Source organism: Cotesia typhae, unplaced genomic scaffold (genome assembly GCF_013202065.1).
Source record: "Cotesia typhae breed Kobodo isofemale line unplaced genomic scaffold, CoteBio_Ctyphae contig_33, whole genome shotgun sequence".
NCBI classification, from domain to species: Eukaryota; Metazoa; Arthropoda; class Insecta; order Hymenoptera; family Braconidae; genus Cotesia; species Cotesia typhae.
In genome coordinates, this window is record NW_027423741.1 from 1,255,046 (window position 1) to 1,281,208 (window position 26,163).

Consider the following 26,163-nt stretch of genomic DNA (forward strand, 5'->3'; position numbering starts at 1 on the left):
TTATTTTTATTTCATATAAATTTTTTTTTTTTTTTTGTATTTTACTAAAAGTTTTACATAAATATTTTGATAAAAAAAATTTTTAATATTTTTGTATTAAAAAAAAATTGAAATTAATTTTAAGAATTTTATTTTTCTTTAATTAAAATTAAAACTTTTTAGTAATATTACTTATTTTTTTATAAAAATTATCACATAAAAGTCTCGGCTAAGAAATTAAAAAAAAACAACTCCAAAAAAACTAAAACGTTCATAAAGTAATTAGAGTGTTATCAGAATTTTCCCCTTCCTTAGAGCACCAGCGAGCATAAAACGGGCAACTGGATTTAGGGTGGTGTTAATGGGCGTACTCGCGGTTAACACCCTTAGCTGATAAGGGGTGGGGATGAAGGTAACAATTCGGCAGAGCTCGTAGAGTCTCGTGTCGTATCGCGAATAAAGTATCTAGACTAGTATTAAATCCTGAAATAAAAAAGAGTAAAATAAAGAGAGAGCGAGCGTCGGAAAAGGCGTCGCGGGCAACGCCACCGGGATTGGCGCCGGAACGCCAATCCGGGCGTCGAGCCCTCATTATCGCCGAGCTAGACGACGCGGACAGGTCCAAGCGGAGCTTAAAGCTCGGAACTCGTCAGTTCTTTCGAGTCTGCCATAGCAAGTCGTTCCTTTTCGAAAAATGACTTGACTTAGATTATTTTTGCGTCTGATATGAGTTCTGTATCTGGTTGGATTCTGGCCAGAGCTAGTATCAGCACAAGTAAAGTGTAGAGGGTGCAACAAACATTGACATTCAGTGATATGAGATTCTGGCTCGCCCCACCAGGGATATTTGACTGCCACCTCTACCCTGTCGTTCGCAGACGTAGCCGGTTTGTCGCGACTTTCGGGTCGAGTCTCTTGAGGACAGAACAGAGAACAAAAAAGAGAAAAGTGGTCGGTCGTTGTAGGGGAAGAGAGGAGGAGCCCGGGTTGTCTCAGTGTTGGCGTTACTGCCCTCCAGCATTCACGCCTACCGAAGTTGCGCTGGGAGAGTCATCCCTCTCGCTTGCTCCAACAGTCAATCGGTCGCGCTCGGGACTTTAGCACACCAACACCTCCAACCGAGCGTGAGGGAGGTGTGGGGGTGAATCCCGGAGGAGGTGTCAATCCTAGCGCTGCTCAGTGACCATCGCGGCGCCACCCAAGTAACACCTCAGTCTCTCCGCGGGCACACCGGGCCTTGAGCCCGATGCGAGCACATATTTCGTATATCCCACAATAAATATTACGCCGTACAGTTAAGTACAGTATCAGTGTTGTTTATATTTTCATTTTTTTATTTAATATATACTACCGATAAATTTATCCTTTTTTTTTTTTTTTTTTTTTTTTTTTTTTTTATTTTTATTATTAATATTAATTCTATCGCTCATTTTTAAGCGAGTTTAATTTTTTGACAGTGGACAGTGCTTTTTTATTTTATTAATAAAAATATTAATTAATAAATATGTCGATGGTTTTTTGTGATGGTATTTCAATTGTGAGCCAGTTAAAAAGCTGGACGGGTTTTGCAACAAGCCACGAGATATTATATTGAGATATATAAGAGTGCCGAGCGTTTGTTGCCCGTCGGACGCTGACACCCGGTTTTTTGCACGCATGCTAATAAAGCTCACTCCAAAATATGCGAAACAAAATTAAAAAACATGTGTTGTGAATAAAAATAATTAAATTATTAAAATGACAAGGATAATTACAAGAGTTGTAAATAAGGATACAGCTGAAAATATTTATTATTTTGTTCATCAGTGTTGATATAATAATAATAAATAAATAAATAAATAAATAAATAAGTGTGGATTTTAAATTAGAGTTCGTGCATTCCTTTGGTTAATTATTCATCACCGAGATATGACATTGACAGAAATATATACATTTGCCGGATTAAATTTAATTGTTTATCACGAACGACTGATAGAAACATATTAATCTTGGTATTAATTTAAGTAACAGTGTCTGTGAATTTTAAAATTAAAAAGTGATTATTTAAAACAAAAAAACAAAAAAAACAAAGTATCAAAATTGTTCAAGTGTGACTGTTATTAATTGGTAGCATTTAAAAAAAAAAAAAAAAAAAAAAAAAAAATACTGTGTGTTTACTATGTTCTTTTCAATGCGTTTAATTTTGACAGGAGTGGATAATACAAACGAGATAAAAATAAAACGCGCGCGATGTCGCGTGTTAAAATATGGAGTATAGTTTTGTGAGAGTTTACAGAGTCACTGACTATAAAAAAAAAATGCATGTATCTTCATGATGAACATGATATTAGATTAAAAATAAATAAAATAATTATATTGGAATAATAATAATAAAGAAGAATAAAATCGTAATTTAAAAAGGAAAAAAAAAAAAGTGATTGTTTTTAGGCAATAGATTAGAGAGTCGAAGAGTAATCTCGCGCGACTCTGTTAATTCGCCCCAGCATCTCGATGAGATTCGAACAAGACACGACGTGCAGGGGTACCCACTGCGCCAGCACTCCATTACAGGCACCTCAAAAAATAAGACCGAAGGAAGAGGTGGAGGTAGTGGACGGTGTCTTCTCGGCCTCTCAGGACAACCGAGTGTTGTTGCTGGACAATCACCGGCATAATTTAAACAATCATCATCAGCAGCAGCACCACCACCAGCCGCATCCGTCACACCTAGGAGGGAACAGAAGGCGACTGTTTGAATTGGAGGTAAATAACACACTCGAGAGTGCCAATACGGGGCTCAGGGGGGTGGCGGGAGGGCCTGGGATGGCGTATCCTGCATCAGCAGCCGGGCCGACACTTAATCAGCACTCGGCATTCTCATCGATAAACAATTCGGCGAGCGGCAACGGGAACGGTCATCTCTCATCCAGCCATTTACCGGCACCAGCGGCTCCTCGGCCCACTGACTTCAGTGTCTCTTCGCTGCTTACTGCTGCCAATAACCATCCCTCGCATCTTGGTGGATCCTCGTCTCAGGGGAGCGCTTCTCCGCCGCCTGGTGGACCTGGAAGTCCCGCCGCTGCACCTGAAACGCCTCCACCGCATAATAATAACAACAACAACAATAATAATAATAATAATAATAATAATAATAATAATAATAATAATAATAATCACCGTGACCAAATTGGACATTCGGCGGCCGAAGCCGCCGCGGCTAATTATTTTAACGCGTTAGCTGCCGCGGGTTTTTGCAATCCCAGTGGTGTACATTTGGCGCATAATCCTAATAATCCACATCATCTATCGACCAAGGGGCTACTTGGTAGTCCTCATCATCATCCGCAGTTTAATCTACACGGGATTACACCTCAAGGTGATTTATTTTTATTCAGTAACGCTTTTTAGCTGTGCAGAGTACAATTTATGTTTTAAATTATCAGTTTAATTTTTTTTTTTTTTTTAATAATTACTGAATAACAATTAGTAATTATTTTTTTTTTATTTATATGAGAAGTCAAGTTTCAAAATTTAATTTCTTTAACTCTAGAAAATATTTAGATCAACAAATAAAATTTTATTTTATTTTAATATAAGTTTTTTCTTTTAAAACAGCTCAAGTTTTCTTGAAGAGTATCTTAGTTCTAATAATTCTGAATAAAAACTTGAGAATAACGTATTGAAATATTTATTAAAAAAAAAAAAAGTTTAAAAATATAATTACTAAAACTAAAGTGAAATTTTTTGGAGTTGTAATTTATGATTTTTTATTTTGGAGTAAATTTATTAAAAAATAAATAAATTTTCAATTATAAAATTAGTATTATAGTTTTATACATTAGACAAAAAAATTTTTTTTTTAGTCAAAAATTAATTAAAATACTCCAAAATAAGAGATAATTTTTTTCATGCACAAATTTTAAACAAAAATATCAAATTTTTGTAAGCATTTGATTTATTATTGAGTATTATTAATTTGTTTAGAGTTTATAAATATAAACTCATAGTTTATAAATATAAATTCATTATAATTTTTTTCACATGCGTAATTTTTAAAATCTCCGAATAATGACATATAACTAGATATACAGTTTTAAAATTAATGTGTTCAAAATTTTTGAAAATAAAATTGAATTTATAAATAATAATTTTGATTTTAAATTTAAAAAATCAAAATAATTCTTAACGCGTATTCAAAAATTATTTTTAATAGTTCGCACGCCCTAGTTTTATCTAGTATTTTTTTAAGGATATTTTTACACGTGAATTGAATAAAAATGACTTGAAATAAAATTTTTTTTTTATTTTGCATTTAAATTTGTACTAAAGTATTGGGATAGAGATCACGTCAGTTAGCGCTTGGGTTTTATTTTATGTTAAAGAATTATTTACAGGCGTGAAACGTGTCTCGGAAAAAAATCCACCCAAGTCCCTGTAGGAATAATTTAAAATAAACTGATGTAATTTCAGTGCGAGTACCTGGAGTAATAAAGCTTGAATTGATTGTAATTTGTTTTAATTATTTATTGCTGAGGTAAAAAATAAATTGAAGATAGAGTTTTTATATTGCAGTAGATCATTGAGAAGAGATTAAATTAAAAAAAAAAAAAAATAAATAAAGTTGAAGTTTTGTGAATAGAAAAAGGACAAAAAGAAGTAAAAAAAAAAAAAAATTAGTGAAAACGTTTGAGAAGTAGCTTAAACTTACGGCATATTAATTTCGTGGAGCGACGCGTGACGCTCGTGCTGGTTGCTTCTTTTTCTGAGTGCTGCAGGCTCACAGCCAACAACTGCTCATAGACTAGCAGTGATTAATCTTAGCCAAGGGGAAACTGACGTGCCGCTTGCATTCGAAATTCAAACCTCCGTAATCATTACCAAAGACACATTATGTAGCTTAGTAGCCGCAATTTACGAAAAAAAAAAAATTAAAATAATTGTTTAGCTTATTTCAATTTATAAAATAATATTTTACGTTGTTAAGTCTAATCAGGACGACTAAATATACTCTGCAGGAAGAGTTTATTAAAATTACTTTCATTTTATTACATCATTGCGCAGTTTTTAAAATTTTTTTCTTCTACAAAAATTTGATACTTGATTAATAATTGTTTTGTACTCAGAAAAATTTTGAAGGTATTGATGTTTTGTCTTTTTTAAAAATTTTTTTTCTTGGACTGATTTGTAAATTATTACCTTAAAAGTATTTATTAATTTTATAGAAAATAAAAATTTTCTTTGATACTTTTATCATTTTTAAAGAAATAAAAGTGTATTAATATAAAAATAATTTATTTATTTTCATCCCTTTTATTATTATTTATTAGCGACAAATTCATGATCGATAAAATAAATTTTTTTTCTAACTATTGGAGCTATATAAATAATTAAAAATTATATAATACTCCAAATTATTTTTTCTCAAACAAAAAAGAAAAAGTTTCTTGTGTAAATTCTTGCACAATTTGTTTTATATTTTTATAAAATCATTCTACTCCAATATTTTTATAAAATATTTAAAAAAATTTCAAAATATTTTGATTGAAAACTGTAAGCCCCGTAAATAAAATTACAAAACAATGATCAATTACCAAAACTACGTCACACATTAAATGAAATAATTTACAGTGGAAAAATCACGATAAAGATAATAAACACATATTGACGCATTATTAGTTATACGTATATGCATCAGTGACAATTGTCAGATAAAAATGTGATAGCCTGTGTGTGGTCTGTTTGATGAAGCCTAGACCTCGGTGACTTGTCTTGTCTCTTAACTTTATACCCTTAATTTACATCAGGCGTACCGCAAATATCTTTGTGTAAATGTTTTACGCAACGTCGATTCTTTGAATTGCTATATATGCCGTTCTATATTGTCTATTATTATCATCATCATCATTACTATTATTAATACTATTATTATTATTATCATAGATAGATAATATAAATAACAAACTGAGGAGTGTTCGACTCCGATTTATTGAATGATTTACACAGTAAAAAATTTTTTACTGTGTAGTATTTAGTATCTCCGGTGCAAAATTTAATTATTTGTCAAAATTTTACTCCATAAATTAGCCAATTGCTTCCAATAATAATATAATATTCACAAATGAATTTATATTAAATCAAATCAAATTAGATTTAATTTTATTATTGACTTATTTTTTTTTTTTTTATTTATTAGTCAATTGTTGACTTATACTCAGACAAGCCTTCGTATAAATGTTGAACTATGAATTTATATGTGTATATTTCCCATAAGCATGACCGCGGGTAAGTTTGAGCCTGGAGGACAAACAAATAGCAGCTCATCGTAGCAAAACTTTTTGGTTTGTTTTTTGTGTTCGATGATCAATTGTATAAATTGTATAAATTGTATAAATTGTATAAAAAGCCCGTCTAGAGTTAATGGTACAATATAAAAAATGATATAAAAAAATCCAAAGTCATTTATCATTTATTTAGAATTGTTGATATTATATTTCTTATTTACTCGCATATTAAAAAAAAAAAAAAAAAAGTCCGTAAAAGCTACAAAGTTGAGTGAAAAAAAAAAAAAAAAAAACTAAAGGCTTGTGCCAATTACTGTATTTTACGATTACAAGCTTCGTTTGTAAAATTGATGATCTACGAACTTGTTCGTTGAACATCCCAGGAAGAGTCTTTGTACATAAAGAAAAGTGTGGATTTGTACTTGTTAAGGAACATAAGAACTATGAAAGTAAGTTAAACTTGCTAAACAGTTTGTATATACTAATACTTTGTTGTTCAAAGTACAGCGTATATATACTCATGTACATGTTTAGTGTACACATATATAACAGAGCACCGAGTCTCTTTCTATCCGTAAATATATATTATAGATCAGTAAATGCATGCATATTAAGCTTATCTACTTTATTTTTAAATTTTAGCACTTGTTGCTAGATTACTGTCAAAATAAGAATCGCGTGGTCGAGTAATCAAGTAGAATTATTTAGAATTAGATTTTCTGTTTTTATTTACATCTCAATAACCATCAGCCATCGCTATTAGGAATCCCTAGGATGTATAAATGCAATAGCGTGGGTAGTAAAAATTTTCTAAAGATTATCAAAAATAATTATGGGATTTATGGGTTGTAATAGAAATTACATCTAGAAATTCTGGTTGTAACTACTGATATCGCATCGCGATTAAGACGACTTGGAATTTTATGAAAAACTATTTAAATTTTATTGTTTAATTAGAGATAAATTTATTGTGCAAATTAATTTATTTAATAAACTTAATGAAATTTAATTGTGGGAAATCTAAGGTTAGATTTTAATCTCTTATTTGATGGTACAAGATTACGTTTTTGATATTCATTTTAATTTGGACGGAATTAAAAACATTTTAAAGATGCAGTTAAATATTAAATTGTTAATAGTAATTGGAGAATTTATTTAGAATTTTTTTGGAGTCATAGACATCGTATTAATGGTAGGTTTCATCCTGCAGAGTACACTACCGTCGCGATAATGATGGCTGCGTTTGTTGAAATAAAATTGAAATAAAATTTAATTAATTAATGACGGTAAAATATATTTATTTATATCTAGTTTGTAGTAAAAAGATTTTTATTAATTATAATTTAATAAGAAGACTTTTTACTAAATCAGAGACTAAATATATATATGTTTTCTCTAATTAAATTATCGGATAAAAATTGTAAATGTGTACTGTAGAAATTTTTAATTCTATTTTTAATTATTATCAGAAATTACGAACAAAAAAAAAGTTTTATTTTTACAGTTTAAAGTGTAAATTTTTAATAGTTAGTAAACTATTAAAATTTAAATTAAGAACTGTAAAAATTCAGAGATTCTTTTTTTTTGAGTAGAAAAAAAATTCAGAACAATTAACAATGTTAATTTTTTACAAAAAAAGAAATTCAAAAATATTGAAAAGAATTTAAATTTCGTTATTTTTAATATTTTTTGTAATTTATTTTTTAAATCAAGTTTTTCTTAAATTTATGAGAAAAAATTTTTTTAATATTACTTGACTGAGTTGAAGAGTTTTATTGTCTAAAATTAAGTCAAAAAATTCTTGAATCAAGCGAAATTTATTTAAATCAAGAAAAATTTCTTAGTATAAGAATTTTTCTGCTCAAAATAAATTTTTTTTTTTTTTTTTGTAGTTTATAAAATAAAAAATTAAAAAATATTTTTTTAATTGTAAAAATAAAACTAAATCCTTTAATCTAACAAGAATAAAATGTACCAATATTTCCAGGCCTGAATCTAGGACCTCACGTAGCTGACGACGCAAACGCAGCAGTTCTGGCGGCAGCAGCAGCAGCAGCAGCTCTTCATCATCATCACCAAGGCGGCCCAGGTGGCCCAGCAATGAGGCCGTTGAGGCTGCCTCTTCCACCGGGCATGATGCACTCATCGCCGCTTCCTATGGCACCTCACCACCCCCTCGCCGCCCCTCATCATCTCGTACCTCCTCACCATCCCGAGGAGGACGGCGTCGTTGACGATCCCAAGGTCACATTAGAGGGTAAAGAGCTCTGGGAAAAATTCCACAAACTCGGCACTGAGATGGTTATTACCAAGAGTGGCAGGTAAAATTTCTTCATCAAATGTTATTATTTATTACTTTACTTTTTACGTTTTACTTGCTATATAATTTATTAATTTATGTCTATAAATAATACAAGATTATGTTATTAGTTATTGTTATTGTTATTATAAAGTCAGTATCGTTCGTTTAGGGATAAATCAGTCAGATTAATAGCTTTTTTTAAAAAAAAAAAATAAAACAATGGTTGAAAAAAAAAAAAATTACTTGATTTCGGAAGAAAAACTCTTGAACGAAGAAAATTATCTAAAATTTAAAAGAAATTTATCGTCTTAAAACTAGAAAAAAAATTATTAAAGTAAAATTTATTAATTCAAGAATTTTTTAGCGCAATTTAATTTTTTTTCAGTTTAAAGATTAAATTCAAAAAAAATTTTTCAACATTTAATAAATCTACTTTTCTTAAAAAAAATAATTTAAAAAAGTTAAAAATCTAATAAATAAATAAATAAATAATTTCCGAATAAATAAAATAATTAACAGTTAATAAATTGTTATGTAATTAAATTCACATACTATTTATTAAAATTAAAGATATAAAAATTAAATTGCTTATTAATCAGCTTTTTATTTACAAAGATAAACATAATGCCTGTTACTTCTCCTGCTACTTATAATTTATTGTAAGCAGTTAACATTAAGGATTTTTACAAACTATCATTAGTACATATAAATATAAACCTCGGTAGTAAACCATTGAGGAGTATTCAAAGTTTTTATAATTTACCGGCTGGAAAATCATGATCGAACCTTCCTTTTGATCCCTGTATCTCTCTTATAAATCTGTGAGCTGTGGTTTACGCTTTAAGACTTGTCTTTATTTTCCATCAGCTAAGTAGAGGCTCTAACGGAATAGAAGCAGGCTATAGTGTCCCTTATATTACCCAGTATAGTAACCAACTTTAACTCACTAAAGAGCGATCAAAAGCAACCACTCTGAGGATATCATTACATTTGAAACTTCAAATAGAAGCAATAGAATAGAATTAGAATGAGAAGTAGTGATGTGAATCTCTTACATGCACACCTTGACGCTTTTTTATAGCCGTGTAAAGACCAGATAGATAGATTCAAAAGCAAAACTGTTAAACATCTATATTTGTGGCTTGCCAGCCATAATAAGTTTTTTTTTATCTTTTTTTATCTTTATGGATGATCAATTAATCCCTCAGTTAGAGTTATAAAAATTAATCTTTTAATTTTATAATTTTATTTAATTATTAGATGCTTTTTAATATAAAGAAAATTATTTTAATGCAGACAGTAGTTTTGTTTTATGATTTTATTTATAAATTATTGAGTAAATATTAATCGCATGATATTAAGCGTTTAATTAAATATTGATAACTGATAAGAATAAACTCAATCAATGAAATATTAAACATGCGATATAATGTGCATAGCTTTTATTGAATGAGAGCGATTTGATAAATGATTCAATTGTCATCTAAATATTTATAAATTTACGGATACTTAATAGTGAATATGTAAAGTAAATGTCAAATTCATATGTTAATCTTTTATGTTTATTAGATGTATAGATATATTATGATTATGAGCTGCTAATATCGGAGGTATAAGCGAAGCTTAAGTATAGAAAAAAAGAAAATTGATTTGGGGAAATTATGATGTACTGAAAGGTTAAAAATATTACCAGGTATAGAGCAGGTAAATTATTATCAAAGGATATTTATTATGTATACCTTTAATGGGTGTATAAGCAGGTGCGTGGGGAATGAAAAAAAATTTTTGGAGCTAATGTTGGTTTATTTTTGGTTTAGGTTTGTTTAGTTATTGCCATTAAAAAGACTCCAATTTAATTACTTAAATAAATAAAGATTTTTTTTTAATAATTTTTTATTGGGTCAAAAAAATTTATTTTGGAGTCAAGCAAAGTTTAGAAATAATTAATATATATATTATAATTTCTGATATTAATTTTTTTTTAATTAAAATTTATAAATGAAGCATTAATTTTATTATGTCAGAAAAATTTATGAATTTTAAAGTTAAATTAATTTAAATATACTGATAAAAAAAAAAATTGACTTAATTTTGGAGAAAAAAAATTTCTTAAATAAATTATCAGAGTAAGAAATTGATTAAGCCAAAAAAATTTTAATTTTCCTAAATTTCTCCTTTAAATAAATAAATTTTATGAAAAAAAAAATGAAATTTAAGTTATAATTTTAAAACATGAATATTTGCAAAAAGCCATCAAATATTCTGATTTAAACAATTTTTCAATTAAGCTCAATGCTCATTTTTAGAACCATAATATTAAATCATTTAAACTCGACCAAATTCACCCATAAAAAATTCAAGTTCAATTTTAAAAAGCCTCAAACATCATACTCACTTAAAAGTAATATTAATTTACCGCAAAATTATCATCTTCTCAACCACAATAGAATTGAAAATTTAGCCACCGAATAACTAAACTCGATATTGAACTCCAATAGAACATTAATTCATCAAAACTACCCGGTATTTACCGGTCAATTACTATCAGTCATAAGTACCTCGATAATTAACGATTATAAATGTTAAACATGGACTATTTAATACGATCGAGCATTAAATTAACCGGTCAGAATTGAGAAACTAAAAAAAAAAAAAAAAAAAAATAAAAAAAAAAAAGCAAACTTATAACTTCACCACGTCAATAATAGTCGAGTGGTATCAATCTTATCAATAATCTTATTTCCGTTGACATAATCATCGAAAGTACAACATGTCTTCGAAGCAATATAATCTTTTCCATCAATATGCTCTAAATCAATCTGCATCGATAAATCGGTGTAGACACGTCTCCTCCTCAATATCTACTTTCTTTCTCATCCAATACTTAAACTCGGTCTTTCGTCCATACCAATCATTATACATACTCTCACAAGGATAAATACAAACATAAACATAAATATTTAACCACTTACACTTGAGTGCATGTATGAGTTGTTATAAAAGTGACGATAATATATATATATATATATATATATATATATATATATATATATATATATATATATATATATATATATATATATATATACACATCCATCATCCATCATAAATTTAATGCATTCTACATATAGGCAGAGGGTTGTCAGATAATTACACCTGATGAAAATTGTACTGCTATCCTGATATTCTCTTCTCTCAGTCTGAGAATAATATAACCAGCCTGAGTTTCAGCCTACCTGAGCCGTACTTCTTACTCCTTACTTTACTTTGGGGTCTTATGTACCGTACCATACATCTCAATACCTACCTGTGAAGTCTGCACGTATGTATTTTGCTCACTGGTTAATATTTTTCTCATATCAAGAGCGTGCAACTAAACATATGGCCAAATATGTACATAAACTCACACATGAATACGCTCAAATACCAGCGGTAATGATTTAACAAATGTGCGGGTGTACTTTGCTTCGGGATTAAGATTCTCACTTGTGTGTTTTATATTATACGCTGTTATATGTACCTTATTGAGTATTGGTTTATCCAGCACATCCACATCCACATATGTCCGCATATTAACATTAACACACATGAGTTTAACATTGAAGAAACGCCTCGCACAATGCAGACGCGGATTTTAAAGATGTGTGAATAAGACGTAGCACATATGTAGTAGGGCTCTTGTTTGTTAGAGAAAGAAGAAGCAAATGGACCTCCGGGGATGGTCAAAAGTATGAAGTGAAGTATAGAGCCGAGTACAAGATAGGAGCGAACAGAGACGTGAGTCCGAGAGAGCTGAGTAGTTTTGATGCACATATACGAGTAAATAATGCAGGAAGAGTGAGAGGTCTTAAGTATAGGGTTTGGTTAACGATGTTTGTTTTATACATTGGCAGCCTCTTCGAACCTGTAATCTCTCTAAACGAGATATTATACCAGGTCTCTCTCACTCAGCATGTCTGCTTTCTGCTGACCATCTTCATCTCCCTCGAGCTTACCGCTCCAGCATCCTCTCCTCCTGACAAATATTCTGGATAGCTTGTTCTCTTGCTGTATATACCTTGTGCTGTGTATCAGCATCAAAAAGTCTCGCCACAAAACGACAGTTCGGTTAAGTGTGAGCCTTGGGTCCCGAAATTACTTCCTTCCCTTTACCTTTATGTTACTTCTATATAAAAACTTTCTCTCCTTTGCTTTTATTTTATTTTATTTTATTTTTTTTTGCTTTGTTTTAGTTTAATTTAGGCGAGTTGTAATCTCGGCAAAGCTACTTACCAAACTATAAATTTAATTGCGAACGTTTATAAACATTTAAGTATGTATGAATAGTCCAGACACTAACACCTACTTTTGGTTAAGTCGTTCGGTCCTAATAAAGCTTGAAATTTTTTTTTTAAGAATTTTACTGCATAAATTTTCAGTGAAATTTTACTGATATTAATAAAAAAATTTATTTGAAAAAATCTTGAGCTAAAAAAATTATTTTGACTTATTTTAATTAATTTTTCTGTATGGAAATAAAATAAATAAATTAAATTTTAACAGTTTTAAAAATATATGTTTCAGTTAATTAAAAAAATTTTTTAAATTAGTTTTCAACCATTAATAAAATAAAAAAATTTTAATTCTTTTAATATCTCTATCCCGAAGAATAAATAAATATATTTTTGATAAAAGCTTAAATATTAAAATAATTAAAAATTACTTAAAAACACCTGTATAAACTCACGTTTACTTTTTTAAATTACAATTATTTACACAATATTGTATTATTTGTTTTTATATATTATAAAATAAACATTAATTTATAATATTCAACATATTGTTCAATTTATCATCAAGATCGATGATTTATTATTAAAATTATCAAATATATATTTATATTAATTATTCAATTTGGAGCAGTAATGAAATATTTTAAGTTTAAATATTGAATAAATTAATTGCACAAATGGTTTTGTCATTTAAACAAACTTATTGGATACATTAATTAAAAAGTCGAGGATAGGAATCGATATTAATATAAATGTTGTTACTCAATATTTTAATTAAAAAAATATTTCATTTTAATTTACTTATAAAATACACATATATATATTTTTACAAAAATAATGTTGTTTTTGAGGAAAGTCTCGTGTAATTACTATCATTAAATATTTATAGTTTTCTCGGGTATGTGTGAAGTAACTTAATTGGATATATCGTGTATTGCTTGTAGAAATACTTTGCGTGAAGTAAAGTCATTAAAATTTATGAAATAAAGTTAACTTACAGCGAAAAAGTATTCTGTAAGCGTTATACACTTTACTTTCAAAAAAGTTTGAGATAATTATAAAAATTAAGTATCGTAATCTTCCAAAATATTTAATTTTAGACTACACAATTTGTAACAGTTGTATTCAACTGATTTAAGTTCAAAATTAATTTCTCAAAAATTTATTTTATTTAAAATTAAGATCAAAATTTTTTTTAATTATTTGCGCAGACAAAAGCTAAATTTTTATGTCGTAATACAGATTTTTAATTTATTTTTTCTATAAATGAATTCACAAATTTTATCAACAATTCAAAATTTAAAAATAATTAATTTGATTCAAAAAATCTCTAAAATTTATTTTGTTTAATTTTTTTGCTTAATTCAAGACGAAAAATCCTCAAAATATTTTTTGATTAATTTTTTTAGCGTTAAAATTTAAAATTTAAAAGTAAGAAAAATAAAATGTATGGATTTTTATATTTAGAACTTTTTTTTTTAATTTATTTAAAAGATTGACGTTTATATATTTAATTAAACAGAAAAAAATTAAGTCGGAGTATTTTTATGTGTTACAAAAAATTTAAATTGTAGTTAATCATTTATAACGGAATAAAGATAAAAAAGAAAAAATATAAAAAGACTCATACACAAGTATAGATATAGAATGGATATTAATAGATACTGTCAATAATCAATAGACACTATATAATTAAATTTCAATTACATAATAGTGAATGATTGAGATATATAAATATTGTAATCTATGGAAGAAACTAATCATGCGATTAGCTGTGGATTTATGAGTACGAGAAGTTAAACGGTTGCATTATAAATGGAATACGCTTATATTAGTATTGACAGAAAGTTATAAGTTACAAGTGTGATAACACTTATGCATAGAAATCACGAAGATATAATATTGGTTTGACAGTATAAATGAAGTGAAGCGACTTAATCTCCTTGATTTTAAAATCAAACAAACGCCTTGTGCCTTGTGCCTGGGATAGGAGATTTCTGAGGGGCAAACAAACCCATCAAGACAGTGCCGCTTGTGACAAAGATACCCAACCGCGGTGGTTAATACAAGATTAACAGAGAAAGAGCGAAGAGAGTAAGCGTAGGCGCCAAGCGGTAATCGGTTTAACAAAACTTGTCCTCAACCTTGTTAATATCTCGTCTCTTCTGTCGGCTAATGATTAAAACGCCTACTGTAAGATTAAAATCTTAGATCAACAGTAACTTAGATTTGTAGTATAATATAATAAAACACTCTACACACTAAATTATCCGATTTATTTTTTTTTCCTATAAAAACACCAATTATTTTATTTTTTTTTTTCCTTAAACGAGGTTAATTATAGTGGAGAGTAATGAAGAAATTTTTCAAATTATTTTTTTTATTTTTAGCTGAAGAATTTTTTTTATTTTTAGTGTACAGTAAAAATTTAAACACGAAATTTTTTTTATACCGAGTCGAAAAATTTTTAGTACTCCAAAAAAATGTTCTTGAATCAAGCATATAATTTTGAAGAACTTAATCTTTTTAATTTGAGTAGAAAAATTCTTGAACTACACTGTAAAAAATTTTGTGTTAGATATTTAACACTTTTTAATGTTAATTTAACACAATAAATGTTAAACTTATACATAAAAGTGTTAAATATTAAACATAAAAATTTTTAACACAAAATTTTTTGACGCATTGACGCAAAATTTTTTACTGTGTAAATTTTTCTTGATTTAAGGAAATTTTACTTGATTCAAAAATTTTTTATCTTGATTCAAGACAATTACCCTTCAAAATTATTTTCTTGGTTCAATAATTTTTCTCTCGAATCAAGTTAATTTTTTTTCAAATGTATTAAAAAAAAAAAAAAAAAAAAAAAAAAATTGATTTTTTGAAAGTTTCAAACGTAATGACGATTATAAAATAGACAAGCGAAGCCACGTGGTGAGAGTAATCAACAAAGTATCACCCAACAGATATTTTTGAAATTAAAGAACGCATGCGCTAATGTTTATTTAACTTGGACGATCTCCGCGAGAAAGGGACGGGAAAGAGACTGCGACCCTTAGGGTCCCGGCGCGGTAATTAGCCGTAGTGGGGCTACGTGTTCTACACGCGCGTGTGTGCTTGAAAATCATGTTTCGCGATTGTAAGACCGAGGAAGTGTTTCTATATCCTACGCGACCCCTCCATACTTAGCTTCTTTTCTCCTTACTGCCAATACATTCATATACTCTTCCTCCCAGTTTTTCTCCCGTGTATTGACGTGCTTCCTACGGGCTTAGGGCGTCGGTGAAGTGGACGAGAAGACATACAAGCAAAAGCACTGTATGTGTGCATCACTTTTCTATGTGAAAATTTAAGGTCAACATACTAACGTCACTCACCTCGCTTTTCACTAACTTCGCATTACATATTCATCCACAATATGCAATGATACTTTTCTATAAATTAGAATTCAAATTTGCGCGCGCAAGCGCGCGCCTTACTATAGCGTTTACATATATTTTCATGCTCATGATATATTCGACCAATCACGTTACGAATAGTTTGATGCCACATACATTTCATCTCAATTTCATCTCAATTTTATATAAGGATCCTTTTTTTTTGTACATTTTATATTTTACATCTAAATTACTTTTTTTTTCATCGTTATTAATTGTACTGTAATTAATCTGCCGTTTTTTTTCTTCGGTATTAAATAATTATGATTACTTTACACACTTCAAGTGTTAACGTCATTATCAACACAGTAATAAGTCCTTATTTTATAAAAGTTATTACTTTTTATTACACAGTTGACATTTTTTATTTTATTTTAGAATTTTTAATTATTTATTTCACTATTTTAATGAATAAAATTTTTAAATGACTCCAAAATAAAATTTATTCATTTTTTTCTGTATCTTTATTTTAAAAACAAAATTACATTTTATAATTTTTTATTATGAATTTTTAACAATTAAAATAAAATTATACACAAAAAAATGAATAAAATTATGTTTAATATTTTTTTGAAGATCCTAAAATTATTAAAAAAAATTAACTCAAGTATTTTTTTAAATTGATTCAATCTTTACGTCAATGATAAAAATCGGGAACATGTGTAGCATCAAATACTAACAAATAAAAATTTGTTAAATTTTACATATTAAATTTCCATTTTTATTCATCTGTAAAAGCCAGTAACAAAAAAAAAATTGTGAGAGAAAAAAAGCAGACAATATTACACCGTGTGTGTTCGTAATTACGCTATTATACGCTTTTTCTATATATGTAAGTTTTAATAAACGAAGTATTTGATATGTATCAGGTAGTTTAGGTAGTTATAATATATTTAAATATTGTAAATATACATGTTGAAATTGGAGGAAACCATAATCAGAAAAAGTAAAAAATTATTTTCGAATAAATAACACTTTTCAATTACTCAGAGTTATTTTATATGGATTATCATGAGCTTGTTACTATACATGGATGGCACTTTGCAGTATATATGTTTTCAAGGCAACAAAAGCCCATACACGCGATAACGAGATAGAGTGCATCATATTGCTTTTTTATTGCACGCAATCGAGTACCGAGTGCGTGTGCTTATACTTTTATATTCTGAAAATACGTTTTGATTTCTTTAAATATTTATTTCAATGGGTTTTATTACTATTATTATTTCTCTACCGTGCTGTCATCTACTCTGTGCTGACACATGTGTAGATGTGCTTATACTATAATAAATATACTGATTTTAATAAATATATTTATAAGGTGAGAGCTTATCGTTCATCATGTTGACGTGACGAAATCATTTGATTCATTTTGAGATACTGTTATGGAATAAATATTTTATTTCCACTGCTTTATCAATACTTTGTACCATGATTTATCAATTTATCAATTTAAAACAGAATATCTCCTGCTTTAATCGTTATAATTATTTTTTTTAATTACTACTATTCACAAGCAACTCTTGATAATTATAGTCATTTATCTATTATATTAAATTGTATTTTAATTATTTAACAAAATTCGTAGAACTTACACAATTATTTTTATCATTAGTTTTAAGAGTTGATAAAAAAAAAAATTTTTTTGGTTTAATAAATTTAAACCAAAGTTTAAAATTCAATTTATATTTTTTTTAAATTTATGAACATTAAAAAGTTGGAACATTTTTTTTTTTATTATTTAATATTAAGCATAATTAAAACTCTAACAATAATTATAAAATTTATAATATTAAAAATTTAGTAAGAACGTTAAAGTCTTCTCTGTAAAATTAAAAAAAAATTCTAGAAATAATCAGACGCCTTAAAATCAATTAACATAAATAATTATGAATACTTTAATAAACAAGAAATAAAATATTCTAAATTATTGTTGTCCTCGGGCGTTTCCAAAACAGTCCTTCATCATTGAAGGTTAATCATAATCGATTAAACGTTTAAAAATAACCTGAAATATTCACAACATTTACAAATGAACCAGGTACTTCGAATTGACACTGAAAACTCCTTACATTAAGTAGAACATTAAAATAACACACTAAAAAGTACCATACTTTTAAATGACATAAACCCAAACACCGAACTTTAAACTAATTGTCTATCGTCCACGTGTTCGTAGCATAATGTCCATAATTCGAAAGTTGATTATGTGCTAACCATTCCTTTATTATTACTTACATTCGTAATATTCAAAGTTTTCAGTGAGAGACACAGTTAAAAAACTCGGCATTTATTTGAGGCAGTTAAAAACAAGCCCAGCCTAACCGACAAGTTCTCGAAGAATTAACTAGGACAACGTAATTTAATGTGTAATAATATAATTTAATATTAACATAAAAATTAAGTTTTGTCTAAGTCTATGTCCACGTCCAGTTTGTTTGCATCGTTTGACCATTATTCCTCGAACACACGTCACTTGTCTATTTTCCTATACATACATATCCGTAACGCACCTTATCGCTATCTGTCATATGTGTCACGTACAATGCAAGCAGGCATACTTATAACATGCATTGCACGTCGCCGCTTGCCATGGGGAGGAGATAATAGAGTGTGAATTATTTCAAACTTAACAAAGTCGAGCAATTCATTATTATTTAAGTATATTCTTTCTTTTTTATATTTGTATGCTTAATTTTAAAATCCTGCATGTTCTAATGGTAATATAAAATACCCATCACTATGTTACACTCATCAAGACCTTTCATTTAAGTACCCACATCAATTTTTCATATATTTCATATATTTTATATATATTATTATATATATATATATATATATATATATATATATAAATATGAAAAATATATAAAAATGCATGTGGGTACTCAAATGAAAGCTCTTGATGAGTGTATTAACGGAATGAGCTTAAATCTTTAAAAACTACAATAGTTAAAAAAGTACAGTGCAATTTAACAAAATTTATTATTTAATAAAGCAAAATTTTATTTATTTATAGTTCATAAATCACGGCAGTTACATAGTGGAATATAAACAGTCTTAGTATCTTGGTTGTACTTGCTAAGTGCGCATTCTCATTCCTCACTTTTTTCCGCCAAAATACATGAACATGACATAATTCAGCCCGACTATTTTTAAACCTTCACCTTTTGCTTAAGCTAAGTATGCACTGCTAAATAAGACATCGCATCATTATATAGGTTAAACACTCAAATACTTCACGGTAAAGCGTCCTCACACCCTCTTACGCTACTTAGCCAGCTGGAAAAAGCGTTTTAGCATCTTCACATAATTATAACATTCATACTAGTATATTGTATAAAGTATATAAATATGTAAAGTACCAACAATTATTTCATTATGTTTAATTTGAAGATTTCATTATAAAAAATAAAAATATTGATTATTATTATTATTTTGTTGTTGATGTTATTATTTTTTCAAGTATGCATATCATAAATATATACATACATACATTTATTTCATGGATAATTGTGATAATGCAATCGTCCCTAAAGTATAACCTGTGAGTGAAGCTAAGCGTTCATAATGACTCGATCGATCGTTGCGATGGACTCTCTGAGAGGTGCATACATGTAATCTCACACATGCAAAGAGAGTGTGCATACATTTATATGTGCATGTTCTTCCCGCTCATATGTGAAGTCTTTTTCTCTTTTTCACTCCTTCACATGCTCAATGCTCTTGGCTTTTGAATTAGCGGTCAGGATCTTTTTTTTTATTAAATACAAGGAGGAAACAAGTCTTGGACATTTATTATGTTTATAAAGGAAAATACTGATATTAATCGTGCAGTAGTAATTACATTAAATTAATACTTTGCAGCTGATTAGAAAATTCGTAATTATAATTCCTTTTCTTTTTAAATTTTTATTAATTAAATTAATTTTACTCATTATATTTTGATGGTATTAATTAATAGATTATTAACAAATTTTATTTGAAATAAATTATAAATTTATTTAAAGTATTTATCTAAAATTTTCTAAGCATACAAAAAAATTTATTGAATTTTTTTATTCAATCTAAAGTTCAGAGTTCGAATCCCGACCAAGTCAAATTATTTTTTTTTAGATAATTATTTTTTCATTAGAAAAAAAAAATAGTAAATAATTATTTGTAAAATTATCACGTCGCGCTTTCAAATAAGAAATGTGTAAAGAGTATGAAAAAAAAAAAATTTTGATCTACTTAAATGTTAATTCGAACTCTAGTGAGTGTAAAACTTTAAAATAGCTTGTAAAATATACTTTACACTCTTGTATTTATCTTTATATGCTCATAAAAAATTACTAGACTTATATAAGACTTAGTTTCTCAAGATAAAAATAATTACATAGTTTCAACATTATTATCATTATAAAAATGATTAATTCCAAGGGATATTTATTTTTATTTTAATTTTCGGCAAGTATTTTATAAAATTGAGTTGTCTCAATAATCAATATCCACTTGATTATTTAAAATAAAATGTTAATAACGATAATATTAATAGTTTGATCACCCGGTGAGTTGACGTGGTAGGTACCGACATACGTGCTCCTCCACTTAGCATTTATATTGGCACGCCAGTGGCGTGAATAGATAATGACCATTTTACCATGCTCTGTTATCTCAATGTCGGTTTATAATACTAAGACCAGTTATACTCAACCCAACAAAAGTCAAGTCTTAAGTTAAGAAACTGCAAAACCATACTGCACAATATTGGAATTAAAATTTCATTAGTATTAAATAATTTACCAGATGTTAGATGCAATACCATATTTTTTATTCAACACCAGAGGTTTTTAATTCACCGCAAATTAATAATCTTGCGGCTACTGTTTTACGTATAAATTTATCCTTAGGTTTATATGTATGTAGTTTTTTTGTTACATCATGTCATTTACCATTCACTCTTGTTAGCTACTAGTTATTTCTTGCTGGAAAGATTAATTTCATCAATTATCCTCCAACATATTATTACATTACACATTTAAATCGCTATCTCGGTAAGCGTTAGGATAAATGAATGAATAGTTTTATTAAATAGATAAAACGTCAGTTACGTCAATGATCACATGTCATTAGTATAAATAAATTTAATAATACAAATGAAAAAAAAAAAAAAAAAAAAAAAAATTATCATAAATTTATAATATGTTAGTACCTAAGAAGCCAGAGCTTGGCACGATGCAATGAAGACGTGACGGGTTTCCATATAATATTGACGCTGGTGTTAGTGTGATAATCAAAGGGTTGCGGGTTGCAGCATGCTCCTTCTTCTCTATTTCTTCCTCCCTCGGCATCACAATTTTTATCGTTTTTTTACATTACGTTTTTTCCATCTCACTCGAATTATATACCACAGTAGACTCTTTTTCTCACTTGCCCTCGCGCTTGCACCTTTCTTTTGTCAAGAGCGGCTCAAGAGCTACTGCCCTGGTACTCAACTACGTAATACATGTGCACTTTCCCAGTGTAAGTATTACGTGTATGAGTACTCGTATGTATGTATGATTCCAGATACGACTTTTAAAATCTCTGTAGTCTGCACTCAAAGTATTTTACTCGATTTTTTTCCTCTGCAGTTTGTTGGAAATATTTCTCCGATCATTCGACCAATTTTTTTCAAGATGATGGTTCTACTTAAAAAAGTTAAAAATTTTTTAAGGCCCTCAAAGCCATGAAGCCTGTTAGAATTTTAATTATTGCTGACGTACATTGGAAATAATTAGTAGAAAAATTGCAGAGCAATATTGAAATTTTCATTTGAAATAGTATGAATTTTTTAAAATAAGTTCGATAGAATTGAAAAAGTTATCGGAAAAAAAGAAAATTTAAAAGTAAAGTTTAGAGAATAAAATGCAGGCATTGATCACCCTGGAAAAGGAAATAAAAAACATTTTCTGCTAATTAAGCGACTGTTAAAATATGAAAAATTCAGTGAATTAATTACCTTTCGACATTAACTTGATCAGCTATTATGAGGCATTGAGGAGGTAGTTCTTGGGTAAAGTAGATGTGTAGAGAAATTCCCTGGAGAAGCAACCATGAAAGCGAGAATAACGTGCGAGAGCTCGTAGGAAGAGAAGGGCGCCTGTGGCGTAGTTGGCGGCCAATTTCTCAATGCAAATACCGTTGGTGTCGAAGGGCGAGGCTGAAAAGGGGGTAGTATGCAAATAAAAAGCTGTTACGAAACTCCTTCCACCACACTTTCCTACCTTTTCTTCGGTTTGCACGTACCCACCTTTCTTTATTTCTCCCGTTCCTCTTTCTTCCGTTCTTTCGCTCTCCTACGGGATCTGGAATTTATCCCTCACTGTTGTATGCAGTAGTTTAACCCACCTCCCCTTCCCCACTTTTACGTCATCGCACCATTTGTTTTATTCCTCCTCTCACATATGCACACGTCCTCTGTGTGTAACATGTGCAACATACTAGTCGAAAATACGTCAACATACATACTTACATACATACACATATATACATATATAGATGCAGTGGATGGACGCACTTTTTATGTCTATCACTCAGAGACGTGAGAATACTCGTATGGATTCTCGCACGAGGGGGTGGAATAGAAAAGTGTGAAAGGGTTGGTGAAGAGTACGAGTTCTATCTCTAACCTTTTTTCACTCTTCTCTCTTCTTCTTCCTTCCACTATATCTTGACGCACGTACATTCACTCTTCAAGCTGCTCATTCAGTCTGTACTCTTTTTTCCTTTTTTTTTTTTTTTTATCATTTTCTTTATTTTTTTGATACACTTCTTTTCGTACTTTTTTTACCTCCGGGGCGAAATGGAACCGCGGTAAGACCACTTTCTGCACGCGAGGTGAGAGATATTTCTAAAGTAAAATACACTTATTTATTCGAGACTTTGCTTTTTTTTTTTTTACTGAAATTTTAAGCCAAAAAGTACAAACTTCTTGCGAATATTGAGAAAAAATCCTCAACTAAGAAAATCATTTGAAGAAGTTTGTTTCGAATAAAGCAAAAAAATTCTGTTAATAAATTTTATTTGGTTAAAAAAATTTTTTTGGTTCATAAGAAATTTTTCAAAATAATTTTTTTAGTTCAAAATATCTTTTTTAAAATCTGAATTAATTTTCAATAATTAAATTCCTTTTTTTTTATCCAAACTTTTATGTCAAATTTTGAATGTATTTCTTCAAATGCGATTCAAAATGAAAAATTCCAAGTACAACATCACCGAAACAATTTTCTGCAGAATAATAAAAAAAAAAAAAAAAATTATCCTACTAAAGTGTGACAATAAAAAAGGACGATACAATTTAAAAAGATAAAGTTTAGTCGTGACATCTTGAGCGTTTCAAAAATTGAGGTGGTTAAAAAAGCATGTAGCCTGACTAATCCTGTCTTTAAGTGGCGTTGGTCACGGTGGTAGTGTCCTTAGGGCCCCGACTGCTGACTCCTGGGCTCGAAATGAGAGGAGGAGATCGAGCGTGAGCGTGAGGTTAGCTGAGGGAGCTACTCTGGGTCTTGGGGGCCTCTTTCAAGGTAGCCACAGTATAATTTAGGCGTTTATGGCTCGCCAAGAACAAATAATAATTTAGTGGGCGTCTTGGCGCGTCGCTGGTATCCTTATGCCCTCGTCACGGGCCTTACGTCTCCTCTCCATCTCTACTCTCATCATACCTTCACTTCCACGGTTCTTATACCCTCAACGCCGTAATATATAAATAATACGTGGCGCCAGCCAAACTTACACCGTGGTCTTATCTCCCGCGGTTTACATGGGTCCAGTTTACAGTGCAGAGACCTCTCTCTCTCTCTCTCTCTCTCTCTCTCTCTCTCTCTCTCTTTCTTTCTTTTTCTACTGGATGGTCATCTCGGTGATGAAATTTGGAATTTAAACTCAGACCTATTGGTTTAGTTTAGTTCTATTCTACTGTCAAGCATCTTATTATCATGCACAAGACCCAGAGTTACATATAAATATAAATATCTTCTTATTAGTAGAAAATAATCTCCAGCTTGCGGGTTTCTCGACGTGATCTATTACGCCTCTTTTTGAGGTGTGAGAAAGCCACTGTCTAACTCTCTAACGGGTGGTCTCGAAGACCCATATTGTTTTTGTTTTTATCAACATTATTTTTATTATTATTGTTATTATTTTAATGGCATTGTCTGTCAGTGTCTAATTAGCTTTTTTCTATTAAAATAATATCTCTGTTAATAAATTAAGGCCTTGTATTAATACAACATCAGAACAATCTTTGGCAGATGGCTAAAAGGAGGGTCATATACTTATTAACATTCTTTTAGGAGAATCCTGGGGCCTGATTAATTACTTTTCTGATATATCTCATTATTTAAATCATATTTATTTTTCTATGCCAACATTTACTAAACTTTTACGCATTTATAATCATGGATATTAATTTTAAAATACTCTCATTGCTTTGTTTTAGCCAGATGGTTTTTTTAGCATTGTTTTATTTTAATAGGCTTGAGATCAGCAGTTGGCGATGCTCATTTTTACCTGCAGAAATTTTTTATAAAATTATCATTTTTTTTCTATCATTAGATTTTTAGATAACAATTTAAATCGATTTATAATATTAAATTTAAATACATAATCGTAATATTTCAATCAAAATCAAAAGCAATTGAAAAATTTTTTTGTAGAAAAAAATGATTAAAAAAAATTTTTTTTAAATCTTTAAATCTAATTTAAAGAGAGTCAGAAGAATTAATTTTTTACAGTTTAAATAAATTGATGCTTAGTGTTAAATGTCAAGCATAAAAAAAAATGATTAAAAAAATTTTTTTTCCATCTATCTTACCCTTGTTAATAATTTATTGCTCGTTATAAAGTCACAGTAATTTTGGTAATTGTATTTCCATTAGTAAGATACACTTATCCGTAAATAACAATGTATTTTGTTTAAAATATCGCTCTAATTTATATTCAATATCTCGAAAAAGTAATTTTTAAAATAGTAATTTAAAAGTCACTGTATGTATAAGATATTAAACTAGAGAAAGAGCAAAGAAAATGACAAAAATAAAAACAATTACCACTAAAACCACTTAACTTTAGTCTGAAAGAAAAATAGTATTCAAATGGAACGCAATTACCGTTAATTATTTCCGGCATTAAATAACAACGGTTGCAAGTAAATATATCCATTTTTGACTCGAAAAATCAATGACTGAAGTGTAATGCGAAAATAGTTTATTTAAATGTTAAATAGAAGTGATTTAGAGTAACTGAGTTTTGATATATACATTATATTTATATACCACAACATACTCACTAGTGAGTGCAGTAACATGACCCTGCACTGCCGTTTAAATCTATAAACTATGTATTTATAGGTATACTATGCGATTGCATTTTCATTTCCGTCGTCGTTTCATGTTTGAGGAAAGACCCTTGCTGAGTGTTGTTAAGCTAACTACACATACATGCATGCGTAATAAGCTCATACATGCGGATACCCACATTAATTTTTTGATGATGTGCACGTACATTGACACGCGGAAGGTTACCCTCAATTTTTTCAACTTCCTATTCATGATGACCGACTTTTGGTGTTTTTTTTTAAACCATCCTCGTTTTTATTTCATCCAATGCCCAGATTAATTCGTAGTGGACACTTTTAGTCTAAAGATTGCAAAGACTAATCATAAGAAATGGTTTTTTCATGCCTTCAGCACAATTGCGCCAGGAAATTTGAAACTTATACTATGCACAATAATAGAAAACAAAAAATTGATCAATGAGCGTATTAAAAAATTTTTAAATCAATTTATGATTAAATTGTCATGTAAATAATGTAATTTTTAAAAGATATTCAAAATAATTAACTTAAGTGTTACGTTACACCAATTATATCTAATTTCATTAGTACCAATTAC

General features: G+C 29.0%; 1 protein-coding gene across 6 annotated transcripts in view; it reads left to right on the top strand.

Annotated features, from left to right (window-relative positions):
- Positions 1 to 1,437: 1,437 nt before the first annotated feature.
- Bi (T-box transcription factor bifid) overlaps positions 1,438 to 26,163 on the top strand; it is a 67,701-nt gene continuing 42,975 nt past the window's right edge. For 5 of the 6 annotated variants that reach the window (XM_074241484.1, XM_074241487.1, XM_074241488.1 and 2 more), the window contains exons 1-2: positions 1,438 to 3,334; positions 8,227 to 8,560. In XM_074241484.1, the coding sequence (XP_074097585.1) occupies positions 2,470 to 3,334; positions 8,227 to 8,560 (1,199 nt within the window). In that variant the 5' untranslated portion in view covers positions 1,438 to 2,469. The remainder of the gene's footprint in view (positions 3,335 to 8,226; positions 8,561 to 26,163) is intronic. The other variant, XM_074241490.1, reaches the window with a different exon arrangement.